The 13,951-nt window shown below is 45.4% G+C and overlaps 1 protein-coding gene across 2 annotated transcripts in view; it reads left to right on the top strand.

The window, feature by feature from the left end:
* The window catches only part of XPC (XPC complex subunit, DNA damage recognition and repair factor), a 36,518-nt gene that overhangs the window by 857 nt on the left and 21,710 nt on the right, over positions 1 to 13,951 (top strand). For both annotated transcript variants that reach the window (XM_082638102.1, XM_082638101.1), the window contains exons 2-7: positions 6,150 to 6,345; positions 8,320 to 8,438; positions 10,706 to 10,829; positions 11,730 to 11,814; positions 13,342 to 13,499; positions 13,776 to 13,896. In XM_082638102.1, the coding sequence (XP_082494228.1) occupies positions 6,150 to 6,345; positions 8,320 to 8,438; positions 10,706 to 10,829; positions 11,730 to 11,814; positions 13,342 to 13,499; positions 13,776 to 13,896 (803 nt within the window). The remainder of the gene's footprint in view (positions 1 to 6,149; positions 6,346 to 8,319; positions 8,439 to 10,705; positions 10,830 to 11,729; positions 11,815 to 13,341; positions 13,500 to 13,775; positions 13,897 to 13,951) is intronic.

Raw genomic sequence — 13,951 nt, 5'->3', positions numbered from 1 at the left:
AAGTCCTGTTAGTTCAACCTCAGAACCATATCTCCAATCTCTCCACTTCTCTTTATTCCCGTGGCCACACCCCCTGCCCAAGCCACCCTCACTTTTCAGTTGAGCGACTGTAGTTGCCTCTTCACTGGCCTCCTTACTTCCTTTCATCCCTCACCACGTCAAGAGTGCTCCATGCAGCAGCACAAGTGATCTTAAAAAAAATTCAGATCTTGCCATGCTCCTACTTCAGATCCTCTGTGGCTTCCCATTGCTCTTGGCATAAAATCCATTTTCCTCACCATGGCCTACAAGATCCTACGTGATTTGGCTCCTGCTTCTTCTGTTGTCTGCTACCACTGTCTTCTTTGCCAGGTACCCTCCTTGTTGGCCTCCGTTTGGTTCCTCAGATACGCTGTTATTTTTCACCTGAGCCTTTGCCTTTGATGTTCCTTCTCCCTAGAATGTTCTTCCGTGGCTTTTGCCATGGCTCACTTCTGTTCCTCCAAGTCTCAACCCAGGCACTCAAGTATCCTGCCTAAGGTGGTCTCCCCCAGGTATCCCTCGTGACAGGCTCTGACAGCCTATGTCACATCTGTAATGATCTTGTTAATTTATTTGCTTCCTTTTTGACCTGTCTTACCAGAATCTAAGCTTATGAAAACATGTTTTATTTTTTTGCTGTATCCTATCTTGTCGTCCCCGCCTTCTCTGCGTATAGTAAGTGCTCAATAAATATAAATAATTGCATAATGCATGCTGTAGAATGGATTTCTGGGGTACCTGATATAACTGGGTAGACGATTAGCCTAGGTCACCAGCCAGGGCTCCTGTGACAGATTCAGTAATTCTGTGATTCTGTACATATTTTAAGGCCATCATCCATTAGGAAATAGTCAAATGCTAACCATTTCTAAACTTAAAAGGTGATTTACCTCACAGTTAATACTACAAGTTCCATTTTATTCGTTGACTCATTCCTATAACATTTTTTGAGTACCTAATGTCTGCTGCACACGAGCTAGGTGACATGGGAGATAGAGGTTTCTTGGAGATGAGAGTAGGGTAGTGTTCACATTTACCAAAAAAATATCCAAGACAGCGTGTGATTTCATGGGAGAAGGTATAAGGCTTTCTGACTTCTGAAGGAATAATCAGGAGAGATTGGGAAATGCTCTCTGAAGAAGTTATGTTTGGTCTGCAACTTGAAGAATAGGTAATATTTCAGCAAACGACTGAAAAGGGGTTGTCATTCTAGTCAGAGGGAATGTATTCTGAATACGTGGCAATTAAAATTGTTTTTTGAAATCAAAAGGTATTGGAAATGCCACCAGCCTGGGTAGCATTCCTCCCTGCTAAACACTTCACCTTGGCACCAGGTTGGTATAGCTCCAGCATTTAGTAGTTATATGTGTTTGGGTTGTATATGAGAGGCAAATAATTTAGCCTCTCTGGACCTCGTCTGTGAAACTTAATTCTAACCTGCTGGGTGGCTGTGAATTTTCATCCCGTAAGGCTCCTGGCATGGTCCAGGTGAGGTAATCAGATAGGCTAGCTCATATCAATTCAGCCTACACGTAGGCAAGGATGCACTTCAGCTTCACTCACGCTCTGCGAGCCAGTGGAGCTGCAGTACGTTTCCAAGGTAGCTTCTGGGAAGACTTATCAGCTTTGATGTGGTTGGGTGGAGGAGCAATTTGGTTGTGGTTTCAGCCACAGGTGACACTGATTTGGTGACTCTCCAGTGTACTGTCTAACAGCACCATAGTGTGGGTTTTACCAGAACCTCAGTGCATGCACATGAACGTGACACTTGGCTGCTATCCACAGCTGGGGACAAAGAAAATAGTCTTCCACGTTATATCTTTGTTTCCATTAGGGCACCTCTGGTTTCTCCATATTTCATCTCAATGTTAAATCCTTCATCGATGTAGTTCATTAACTCCTTCAACAGATACTTACTGAGCACTTGCTATTTTCAGGCCCTGTGCTAGGCACTGGAATTATATCAGTGAACAGGATAGGCAAGGTTCCTGCTCTCATGATGCCTGTAATTTTTGGGGAAGGGTAGGTAGGACAAGTAAGTTAAAAAATAAATTCATATGGTGATAGGAGCTATGAAGAAGGTAGAACAGGTTGCTGTAATAAAGCTGACATGGGGACAGGGAAGAAGCGGCTGTCAGAATCAGTGGTCAAGGAACTCCTGTGTGAAGACGTGGCACTTTGAGCCAATTACTGTAATGAAGGAGCCTTTTGTAGGACGTTGTGGGGGAAGAGAGCTCTGGGCAGAGGAATCAGTACGTTTAAAGACCCATAGGAGGGAATGTTTTGGAATTGAGGTGAGAGACGTGAGTAGGACCCTTAGGTTGGAGACCAAGCTAAGGAGTTTGCATTTTATTCTTTGTGCTGTGAGGTGCTGCTGGCAGTTCTAAGCAGGCGGTTTTTTTTAGTAAATCAGTGGCTGGCCAAGCAAGCCCCAGTGGTTAATTCATGCCCTGCTGAAATAACTTGGTTAAGGTCAAGGAGGCCGGTTAGACAGTTGTCCCTCGGTATCTGCAGAGAATTGGTTTCAGAACCTCCGTGTACACTAAGATGTGCGGATGCTCAAATCCTTTACGTAACAGTGTAGTACAGTCAGCCCTCCACATCCTCGGGTTCCACATCTGCAGATTCAGCCAATCCGAGGTTGATTGAATCTGTGGATTCAGAACCAGGGGGGTACGGCGGGCTGACTGTAGTAGACAGCTCTAGATCTTGGAGAGTCCTGGAAAATGTCCTCTTTTTTTAAAAAAATTATAGTTGACTTACAATATTAGTTCAGATGTAAAATGGTGATCTGATATTTGATATTGGACTTTACTCCATATAAAGTTATAAAATATTGGCTATATTCTCTGTGCTATACATTGCATCCTTGTAACTTACTGATTTTATACCTAGTCCTTTGTACCTCTTAATCCTCTTCCCCTATCTTGCCTCTCCCTGCACCCCTTTCCCCACTGGTAGCCACTAGTTTGTTCTCTGTATCTGAGTCTGTTTCTGTTTTGTTATATTTGTTCATTTGTTTTATTTTTTAGATTCCACATATAAGGCAAAACAGAGTATTTGTCTTTCTCTGTCTTATTTCACCAAGCATAATACCCTCCATGTTGTTGCAAATGGAAAAACTGCATTCTTTCTATGGCTGAGTAATATTTCTAATTCCTTTAGATTATAGGTTAGGTTGTTTGAGATTTTTTCCTGTTTCTTGAGGTGGGCCTGTATTGCTGTAAGCTTCCCTCTTAGAACTGCTTTTGCTGCATCCTGTAGATTTTGTAAAATTGTGTTTTTCACTGTCTTAAGGTATTTTCTAATTTCCTCTTTGATTTCATGATTCATCCATTCGTGTTTTTGTTTTTTAGTAGCATCCTGTTTAGTCTCCATGTGTTTGTGTTTTTTTCTTTTTTTTCTGTGACTGATTTCTACTTTCATACTGTTGTCATTGGAAAAGATGCTTGATACATTTTCAGTCTTCTTGAATTTGTTGGGACTTGTTTTGGGGCTAGCATGTGATCTATCCTGGAGAATGTTCCACGTGCACTTGAAAAGAATGTGTATTCTGCTGTTTTTGGACAGAATGTCCTGCAGATATCTATTAAGTCCATCTGGTCTAATGTGTCATTTAAGGTCACTGTTTCCTTTTTTTTTTCCCCATTTATTTATTTATGGCTGTGTTGAGTCTTCATTGCTGTGTGCAGGCTTTCTCTAGTTGTGGCAAGCGGGGGGCTACTCTTCACTGCAGTGTGTGGGCTTCTCATCGCAGTGGCTTCTCTTGTTGCAGAGCACGGGCTCTAGGTGTGTGGGCTTCAGTAGTTGTGGCACATGGGCTCTAGAGCACAGGCTCCGTAGTTGTAGCACACAGGCTTAGTTGCTCCGTGGCATGTGGGATCTTCCTGGACCAGGGCTCAAACCTGTGTCCCCTGCATTGGCAGGCAGATTCTTAACCACTGTGCCCCCAGGGAAGTCGCAGGGTCACTGTTTCCTTATTGATTTTCTGTCCGAACGATCTGTCCATTGATGTAAGTGGGGGTGTTAAGGTCCCCCACTATTGTACTGCTGTCAGTTTCTCCCTTTATTTCTGTTAATATTTGCTGTATATATTCAGGTCCTCCTACGTTAGGTTCATATATATTTATGAATGATATCTTCTTGTATTGACCTCTTTATATAATGTCCTTTGTCTTTTATTATAGACTTTGTTTTATAGTCTATCTTGTCTGATACAAGTCTGGCTACCCCAGCTATCTTTTTGTTTCCATTTGCGTGGAATATCTGGATAATAGCCTCTTGATACTGTGGCACCAAAAAAAAAAAAACACAGCAAAGAGTAAAGAAAAAAATGCCATCTGTATGTCTACCATCCAGAAACCGCCACCACTAAATACTAGTGTATTTCCTTCTAGTCTGTGTATTTTTTTGTGTAGTAGAATGTATACTATTAAAATAATTTTGCATTCTTAGCATTTTATCATATATCATTTTCCTTTGTCTTAAAAGATGACTGAATTATATATCATTGTGTGACTGTACCATAATTGATGCTTATCTAATGGATAGACATTCAGATTTTTAAAATTTCGGATATTATGAATAATGATACTATGAACAGTTTTTTGATTCACAGTTTGTTTCCCTTGTTCTCACTTTTAACTCCTCACCCTCTCTCTTCAAAGCACAAAAATACACAGCTGTGCCTTTTAACCAACCAAGTGATTTTGGTGAGGAAGAAATAGTGCTTCTGGAGCAACCTCCCACCTGCATCTTTAGATTAGTAAAGTGAAGTATTTAACATCTTTGCCATTAACAAAGGGCTAAAAACCACTGTAAGATCTAGAAATTCTGATTTTAAGGGTGCCCTACCAAACTGTCAAGTCATAAATAAACTTTTAAACAAATTCTGGCCTTGAAATAAGAAATCTGTTTCCAGATTATAAATAACTAATTTTGAAATATTTTGTTTCTATTAAAATGTTTAAAACCTGGGAATGCATAAATTTCTTCTTTTATAAAACATTTTAAAGAAACAGAACTGAATCAGTGATTTTAACCAGCATTAAAACAAATGCTGTTATAAGGTGAAATTTATTAAAATTAAGTTATGATTTTATTTAGATCAAAAGGGAGAGTCTTTTTCCCCCATGCAAAATTGTATTCTTGGGGAATATAAATACCTATGCAGAGAGTCAGCAGGACAAACCATAAATGAAAGGAATGAATTAATTTGATATTTTAGGTTGATATTGCAGCTCCTTTTGGAATCTCAGTAAAGGCTAGGGTATTTTTGTTTTCCACAGTTAATTGAAGCAGAGTTGTGCAGCAGCAAAAGATGATTTATTTCAGATTCAAGATAATTTGCATGAATATATTTATAATAGAATAGAAAATATTTCCCTGTCACATTAATGCATATTATAAATATATATAACAGTAATATATGTTAATAAGGAGACCATGCTTTTAGATACCCTAGTTGAACTAAAACCAACAGTTTATGCATTTTTTATATTTCCCTTTAACAAAAAAAAAAACAATAATTATTTTGAGAAAATAAAGTTATTTTTGAGTTACTGCTAACTCATTCCAACCCTAAGTTTGCTGAGAGTGGCACTGAGGTAAGACTGGAAAGATTTCTTAATGTATGTGTTTTGAGTAGTGTTTGGGTTTGAAAGATGACAGAAACTTAGATCAGGAGAAATCGGTTGTGGTAAAACTGGAAACTCGGACGTGTTTATGAACTTGAAACATTTCACTTAATAGGAGTGGATCATCCCTAAAATAAATAATGAGTCTTGGTAGGTAGTAAACAAGCAAGGTGTTAATTAATGGATTGATGCATTTTCCTTGCTGGATATTAGCTGAAATTTAAGGTTTGCAGTTTAGGTTGTATGAGTCACGTGGTGGTGTGTCTGTAGTCTTAGGAGGACGAGAATACAGTGCTGATAAAGGAAGAGTGTAGAGTGTAGACCAGCTGGAGGTGGGAAGAGTCTGCAAGCTGGTTGCTGACCCAACATGGGATGGTGACGGAGGTTTCGAGGGAGGTTACCAGAGAGGACTTCTCATGACCCTGCCCATGAAGCTGCAGTGTCTCCACCTTCCCTATTGTCCCTTATCTCATGTTCTGTGTGGTCATCTAGATGTCTTCGAAGATGAGAAACCTCTAAAGAAGAGCGTTCCCTCAAAAGTTTCACGAGGAAAGAGGAAGAGAGGCTTCAGTGATTCTGGGGGCCCAGCAGATGGTCCAGCAAGAAAGAAAGCGGCCAAAGTGACTGTTAAATCCGAAAACCCTCAGGTTATTAAGGATGAAGCCCTCAGTGATGGGGAAGATCTCAGGTGAGATGGCTGAAAACCTCTTGACCAGGTCTTGATTGTTCCCATCAGGGAAGTGTGACTAAGAAAACCTGCTCTTTTTGCTCGTCACTGGGATGCGTGGAAAAGGTGGGATCTTTAAACTCTTCTAGGTAGAGCTCAGACCACTAGTAAGAGCTGGAAAGAGTCTTGGCAATTATATACTTTACCTCCCAGACTTTTCAGATGAGGACGACAGCTTTCAGAGAGTGGTTTATTCGTGGTTACACAGCTAGATGGTGGCCAAAACCAGGACGAGACCTCGGTCTTCGGACTCCTGGTCCAGTGCTCTTTATACCACACGAAGACGTTTCATACACGAGGCCTTTCCCTGACGTCTGGCCGTGTCCTGTCCTGCTCTCCTCGGGTGCGCTCCGCCCCTGCCCAGCTGGACTTCCCTCCTTCACTTGACAACGTGCTCACGCTCTTCCTTCTGCCTGGAACGCTTTCTTCCACCTTCAAGATGCAGAGCAGAAGTCATCCGCTCCACAGCCTTAATTGATTCCTCCCCCTTTTCCTCCTCGGACTTCTTGCTGCATCTCTTAAGAGTGTAACTGATCCGCCTTGTGTTACACTTACTTGTGTCCGTGCCATATACCACTGTGAGCTCTCAGACGGCTGGATCCACACTGGTTCATTTTTGTATGCCCCGTGGTGTCTAGGGCAGGGCCTTTGACAGTGAATGAACATACTAATATGTGGTGAACAATCAACACTTGATCAGCTGCCTCCTAGGGAAACTGGGAGGGGGGAGGAAGGGGACAAACAGAGACACACTAGTTTCTTCTTTGTTTCAGAAATAAACCCTCACTCTTTGTGTCAGCTTTTCCAGCAACCTCCAGTCCTGGCTCAGGAAGTAGGCCAGGACAGGGCAGCTGTGGGAAGGAGCACAAGGAAGCACGCGGATTTTGCACCATCGTTCGTCTCTTCTTTTCCCTAAGACTTTTCCTGCGAATGCCTCCGAGCTTACTGCTTCCCAGTTGCCTCTCCCCACCTGTTGAATTCTTTCTGCAGAGAAATTCACAAACAGATAGACCAGGATGTTGCCAGGAGAGCTCTGGTCTCCCTTTCCTTCTCAGTTAAGAGTTGCCATTTCTGCCACTTTTACCCTAAGGGGACATTTTTGTTGCTATGGTGTTGAGAGGAAGTGGCAGGCCAAAAAGGAAGTGTTTATCTTTTTTGAGCTGAAGTCTGAGGCTTGTTATTTTAAATGTCTGTGCTAAAATCTTGGGTCATATTCTCACTGGATACCATGTGTCCAGTCTTACAAAAACTGTAAGTAACTCAATTCCCTGAACATATTTTATGTGTGAATTTGCAGAATTTTATTGCATATTAGCAACCGTTGACTCTTGAGCCAGTATTTAGCCAGCTCCGTATCTACGTAGTTCTCTCCTTACCCTTCCAGCTGTCCATGTTCCTTATGACACACGTGTTCAGTCACATCCCCACTTACTTAGAAGTTAAAATTCTACCAACCTCAGTCTCCTTTCATCTTATTTCCCAGAGGTGGGGAAAGAATCTTCTGAGTCGGCTCATGGTAGGATCCGCAAATGTGATTTCTGTCCTCTTCTTTCTGGCGTCTGGCTGCACATGTGTGCACACAGACATCGCAGCTTTTACTCCTGGGACTCACGTTATTTTTGTGGTTTTTCCTGACTTTCCCTGTATCATTTACAGACACAGCTGTTTCCCTTCACACAGCTCTAGGTTGTAGGTTCATCATGTTCCTCCTGTTTTGACAGCACATCTAGTGTGCGACCCATGATCAGAGCACATCTTGATGGGAACTTGAGACCCGGGCTAATGGAGGAAGTGAGGCTCAGAGCTCACAAATCATCAACTAATTGCAACAGTTTCTCAGTAAATAGGAGGAGTCCTTAAAGTTGAGTTTAGTTTAAACATAGCCCTAGGATGTCTGAGCTTTTCTTCATCTTCCCTCCTGTGATCTCTACACAGGGACTTCCCGAGTGCCCGCAAGAAGGTGCACCGTCCAGAGAAAGAGGCTGCTGCAGACAAAGGTGGGGGTGAAGGGGACGACGAGGAAGAGAGTGAGGAGGACTGGGAAGAGGTGGAAGGTAAAGTGTCTCCCTCTGTTCTCAGAACTGTTTGAGCCTGTTTTTCTGTTTGATTCTGTTTGGAGTCATGTCACTGCAATCCTGTCCTTTTCTTTTGAAACTAATAAAGACAAAGATAAAGTTGCAGTAGGGGACTTGCTTTTGATATAAGGAAAAAGTCATGACCAGGTTAGCAAAGAACGTTGTATATTCTCTTCCTCTGGCGGTGCTCCATGGAGGGGATCAGGAGATAGAGAAGCCGCATCATCTCATAAAGAGAGCCCGGGCTTTGCGGGTTCTCATACCTGGCTCAGACGCCAGCTTTGCCACTTGTGCGGCTGGGTGAGTGAGTAACTCCAGCTGTCCGAGCTGAGTTTTTCCACTGGTGACAGTTGGTAAACATTGAACACTTACTGTGAGCTGGGCACAGTCTAGGCTCCAGGGTTGTTGTGGGAAAATGTGACGGGCCTGGTGCATCACATACTCACAATACATAGCCCCTAATGTCACCATCCCTAGCATGACTTTTCTTTCCCAGCTTTTTATTTTGAAAGTGTTCAAACCTACAAAAAAATTGAACATGTAGTCCATACACTGTTCACCTAGACTCACTAACTTTACCATTGTGCCGTTTGAATGTACCAGCATCTTTCCTTCTGTAAATCTGCATTGTGGAACCACGTGAAAGTAAGTCGCAGACATCCTGACTCTTCACTTGTAAATGCTTCAGCATGCGTCTCCTAAGAGTAAGACATTCTCCTGCATGATGAAATACCATATCACACCTAAATCAGGTCCCTAATTGTTATAAAACTATCCTTTATGACTGTTTTTTCCTTTTTTTTTTTTTTTTGCTTTTCATAGCACTGGGTTTTTTTGTTTTGTTTTGGTGGAGTCCTGGCCTCTTGTTTTGTAGAATGTCTTATATTGTGGTTTGTGATGGTGGTAAACTTGTTTGAATGCCCCCTGGATTTCTTACAAACTGTAAGGTGAGTCCAAAGACTTAGTTATATTTAGATTAAACATTTTTTGGCAGGAACACTCCAGAGCTTTGTACTTCACAGTGCATCCATTAAGAGGCATCTAATGTCAGGTTGTACCACCGCTGATGCTAAGTTTGACCATGTCTGTGGTACTGCCTGATTGTGCCAATGTAAAGGTACATTTTCCTTTTGTAATTTACCATCTCTAGTGGGACTCTGATTCTGTGTGAATATCCTGTTCCCCAGTCACTTTCTACTTAATGGTTTTAGCAAGCGTCAATGGTCTTGACTGAATCAAGGATTATTATATTGAGCATTGCAAAGTGGCAATATTTTGATTCTGTCATCTCATGTATATTTATCAGCTGACTTTGATCTGTAAAGAAGAGCTCTGCCTTTTAAGAATTGTATTTATTTTGGGTATCACTATGGACTTAAAATTTCAAATATGTTATCAGTTATCATCATTACACTTTCTGATCTTTGGATGGTCCCACATTTGGCGAGCAGGAGCCCCTTTAAGCTAGCTACCCTACAGAGTCCTTTTGACGTGGCTTCATTAGTTTCTGAGCATGTTTTTGTTCTTTGGCACAATAAGATGTTCCAGGATCTCTCTATACTCTCCTTGCTGCAGACCTGGAATTGGCCTTTTTTCTCTCTAAGAAGCCCTGGTTCATTTTAATAGGAACAGGTACATAGAAACCAAGGTCTTCGCACTGGGTATTGTCATTGCCAGTGGGGTGTCATTGCTTCTAGGCCCAGAGCTGCTTTGAAAGGAACTCTGCTAATGAAGTTCACAGTTCAGCAAATTTAATTTATTTCAGCTGGTGTTTATAAGCAGTGTAGCTGAGAAAGAGATGAAGATGCATGCCTTGCCGTGTATTCAGTACAAGTTTACAGTTGAATGGGGAAGTCATGCCTCTCTACAAAGCAACTTTTTGTGAGCGTTACCATAGTGATACAGAGAATAGGAAATTGCTCCGTAAGTCTCTACTAAAACACACACAGATGAGCATTAGCTCCATGATACCAGGGGTCTGTATCTAATTCACCTCACTATCTCTGTGCCTAAGGTTCTTCCTCTGAGGGCTGTTTCTCTGGGTTCTTGTGCAGGTTAATGAGACAATTAGATTGTAAGAGCACAGGGCCTGGCACCTCCTAGGAGCTCAGAGCGTGGTCTCTACGGTTTCCTACCTCACACCCATTCCTCACTTGCTCCATCCCAGCAGAGCCTCGATTTTGTTTGGTACAGTATCTATTATAACGATAATTATTATTATTGATTTTAAAAATTACTGTTTGTAGAAGTTAGTGAGCCCGTGCCGGGTGACGTGGGAGAAAGCGCAACCTTCTCTACGTCCATTCTGCCTGTGAAGCCCGTGGAGATAGAAATTGAAACACCGGAGCAGGTGAAGGCAAGAGAAAGAAGGTACGATTAAGCACTTGCTTCTAGTTTCTGTCACGTATCATCACCGGCAGCTGCTCCTCAATGAGAAGCACACAGGAGACCCGGGCTGGGTGTTAGGGCCGTCAGGAGCGTTAGGTGAGAGAGCCCCGGGCTCACCTTTAGGACTGAAGGAGACACCTTTGTGTCCTGGCTGGGGCAGGAGGTGTGCCAGGGGCTCTGCAGGTTGCCCGTCATCTTACTCCGTCTTTAGGACAGTGTGCGAATGGGGAGCTGGAGACTCAGAGAGGTTAAGTAACATTTCAGCTGTGAGTGGATGCGCCACGATCTGCGTCCCTCAGGCTGACCCGGCATTGCCGCTCGTTTCCCCACGTCACTGCAGGGCCTGCGGCAGTGCCCGCCGCGGCTGGGGACCCCCACTCCTCTCCAGGGTCCCCAGGCCCTCGGCAGCCCCTGGCGGCCCGGCCATACGGAGTGCGTCTCCTGGTAGTTAATTGGTTCCTGAGTCCCCCGTGTGATGGGCACGTTATTAGGCCTGAAAGAGGGAGACTGTAGCAGTCCAGAAGCCTCAGGATGCTTGGGACACAGACATGAGAGAGATTTTACAGCAGGACAGCATGGCACAAACGAGCGTGCGCTAACTTGACATAAGGCAGTGTGTGCCGAGAAGCCAGTCCGTCCCGGGGGCGGGACACTCAGAGGGGACGTCCTGGAGGGCGGGCCCTGAAGCATGCTTGGGAGGCGTCACGGGTGCAGGTCGAGCGAGCGGAGGGAATGTCCTGGGCCAGGAAGCGCGGGTGAGGAGGAGCGGGAACAGCCAGACTGCAGGTAGCACAGCCTCAGTCATTGCAGCTGAAAGGCGTTGACGGGAGAGTGGGGTCGGCCTCCACCCTTCATCCTTGGAGTTTTCAATGTGCATTGCAGTGAAAAGATAAAAACGGAGCTGGAGGCACATCTTCGGAGGATGATGAAACGTTTCAATAAGGAAGTCCGTGAGGACACACACAAGGTACGGCAGGGAATGCGGGGGAATGCGGTACGGCTGGTATGCGGGGGAACTGGGCTTTCCGTCAGCCCTGCCTCTGGGCTTGCACTCACTGTGTGACCTGGTGAGTTTCTGACTCGCTCCTGAGCAGGGGTGATAACAGTGTCTGCCTGGGGGGTGCGCGTGAGGAGTAAGCAGACAGCACGTGTAAAGCACGGAGCTCAGCGCCGGGCGGGCAGCAGGGGCTAACACCAGGCACTCTCCTCCCACCCCTTCTCTCAGCTGTTTAATAACGTTGGTTCTGATCTCAGCTAAAGTTGCTGTGGCTTCTGGCTTCAGCTGGTACTTTCCGAACACACACTGGGGCCTTAGCGAGGTGCTTGGCATTGTGGGGAGAGAGACTTGTATGAAGCTTGTTTCCTACCATTCAGGAGTTTCTGATCTCACACACGGAACAGGAAAGACATCAAAACAGGGAGACTCGAGACGTAGAACAAGGAAAGAGATCAGTGTGGGCCTCAGTAGCTGAGGAAGGCCTCATTTAGGAGAGAGGATGGGGCGGGTCAGGAGGAAGGATGGCACAGGGAGACGCAGAAAGGCCGAGTGGTGGCCGGGCTGGTGGGACAGCCGGGGGGCCTGCATCTAGGAGGCAGCACGCGCTGGAGGCCCATGGAGAGTGAGGCAAGGGCAGACTTTTGGTTTTCCTCTGACCGGCAGCAGGCAGCGAGGGAGAGTGTAGTGATGCGGAGGGTGGAAGGGGCACTGCCTGCAGCAGCTGCAGAAGCCGAGAGGTGCGAAGAGCACAGAGTCAGGGTGGAGAGACGAGGGGAGAGCTGGCGTGGCGCCCTGACGGGCCTGGGTGCCGAGCCAGGTGGCTGGGTTTCTTTTACCCCTTGGTGTTGGAGGTGAAAGAAGGGCGAGGATGACTGTGCCTCCGAGATGGGAAGCTTCAGTGAGGGGAGGAGGGCGGAGCATGGGCTTCAGCAGGCCGGCTGTAGGCAGGAAGGGAGGGGGACTGCCCTGAGGGGAAATGATGCAAAGCTGAGCGGGAGGAGGCGCAGACAGCCGCGTGGTCGTTTCCGGAGGCTGGGGAAGGCGGGGGTGGCGCGCAGGCTTGGGGACACGTGTGGGCCTGCGGCGGAGGCATTACACACACCGGGGTGGGGATGAGGTGCACATGGCCTGTCCCATCCCAGCTGCGACAGCGGCTCTCCCCCATTCCGTTTCCTCCTGATCTTTTTGGAGCAAACACCGGACTTTGTAACATTTCATCCACAAATCCTTCAGGATGTATCAATACCTCTAAAAGATAAGACCTCTTGAGAAAAAGGAAGTTTGTATTTTGCAGCTTTGAGATGTGATTGTTTCTTTGAGGGAAGGAGTACCTAGAGAGAAGAGGGGATGAAAAACAGTCTTGGGAGATGGCAGTGTTAGTATTTTTACTTTCTTGTATGTAGAAATGACAACAAATATTTCCTGTCCACAAAACGTCTTTGAATTTGGCAGCAAAAATCCCACTGGTTTTCAGCCTTCTGTTTTCCCTCTCCCCAGGTTCACCTTCTGTGTCTGCTGGCAAATGGCTTCTATCGAAACAGCATCTGCAACCAGCCAGATCTGCGTGCCATCGGCCTCTCCATCGTCCCAACTCGCTTTACCAAAGTGCCACCTCAAGACGTGGACGTCAGCTACCTGTCAAACCTGGCGAAATGGTAGGGCCCTCCGGCCTGTCCTGCAGAGCATAGTGTAGGATTTGTGTCTCAGAGGCTGGGTGCAGGTCAGTTCCACAGACCCTCCTTGAGGGGCTGGGAAGGCTTCCCGGGGCGGGGGTGTGAGTTGGGTCTTCAGGAGTTGGCCAGACAGGCTGGGAAGAGGAGCACTGACAGGCGGGGCTCCCAAGACACCCCGCTCTGTGTTTTGGCTGTAGAAGAACAGAGTTCCTCTTTGCCCTGACCTCTGACGCAAAGGAATGCCTGATTTCTCTCCAGGTTCATTGGAACATTTACAGTTAATGCAGACCTTTCAACCAATGAGCAGGATGGCCTGCAGACGACGCTGGAGAGAAGGTTTGCTATTTACTCTGCGAGAGACAATGAAGAGTTGGTCCACGTGAGTGACTCCTGGCAGCACTGTTTTCATTAGGTCTGTTAGCTGGGGAATATGG

This window comes from Mesoplodon mirus, assembly GCF_964341445.2.
Source record: "Mesoplodon mirus genome assembly, chromosome: 12".
NCBI lineage: Eukaryota > Metazoa > Chordata > Mammalia > Artiodactyla > Ziphiidae > Mesoplodon > Mesoplodon mirus.
The sequence above is the reverse complement of the archived record's forward strand: the minus strand, read 5'-3'. Positions and strand labels throughout refer to the sequence as shown.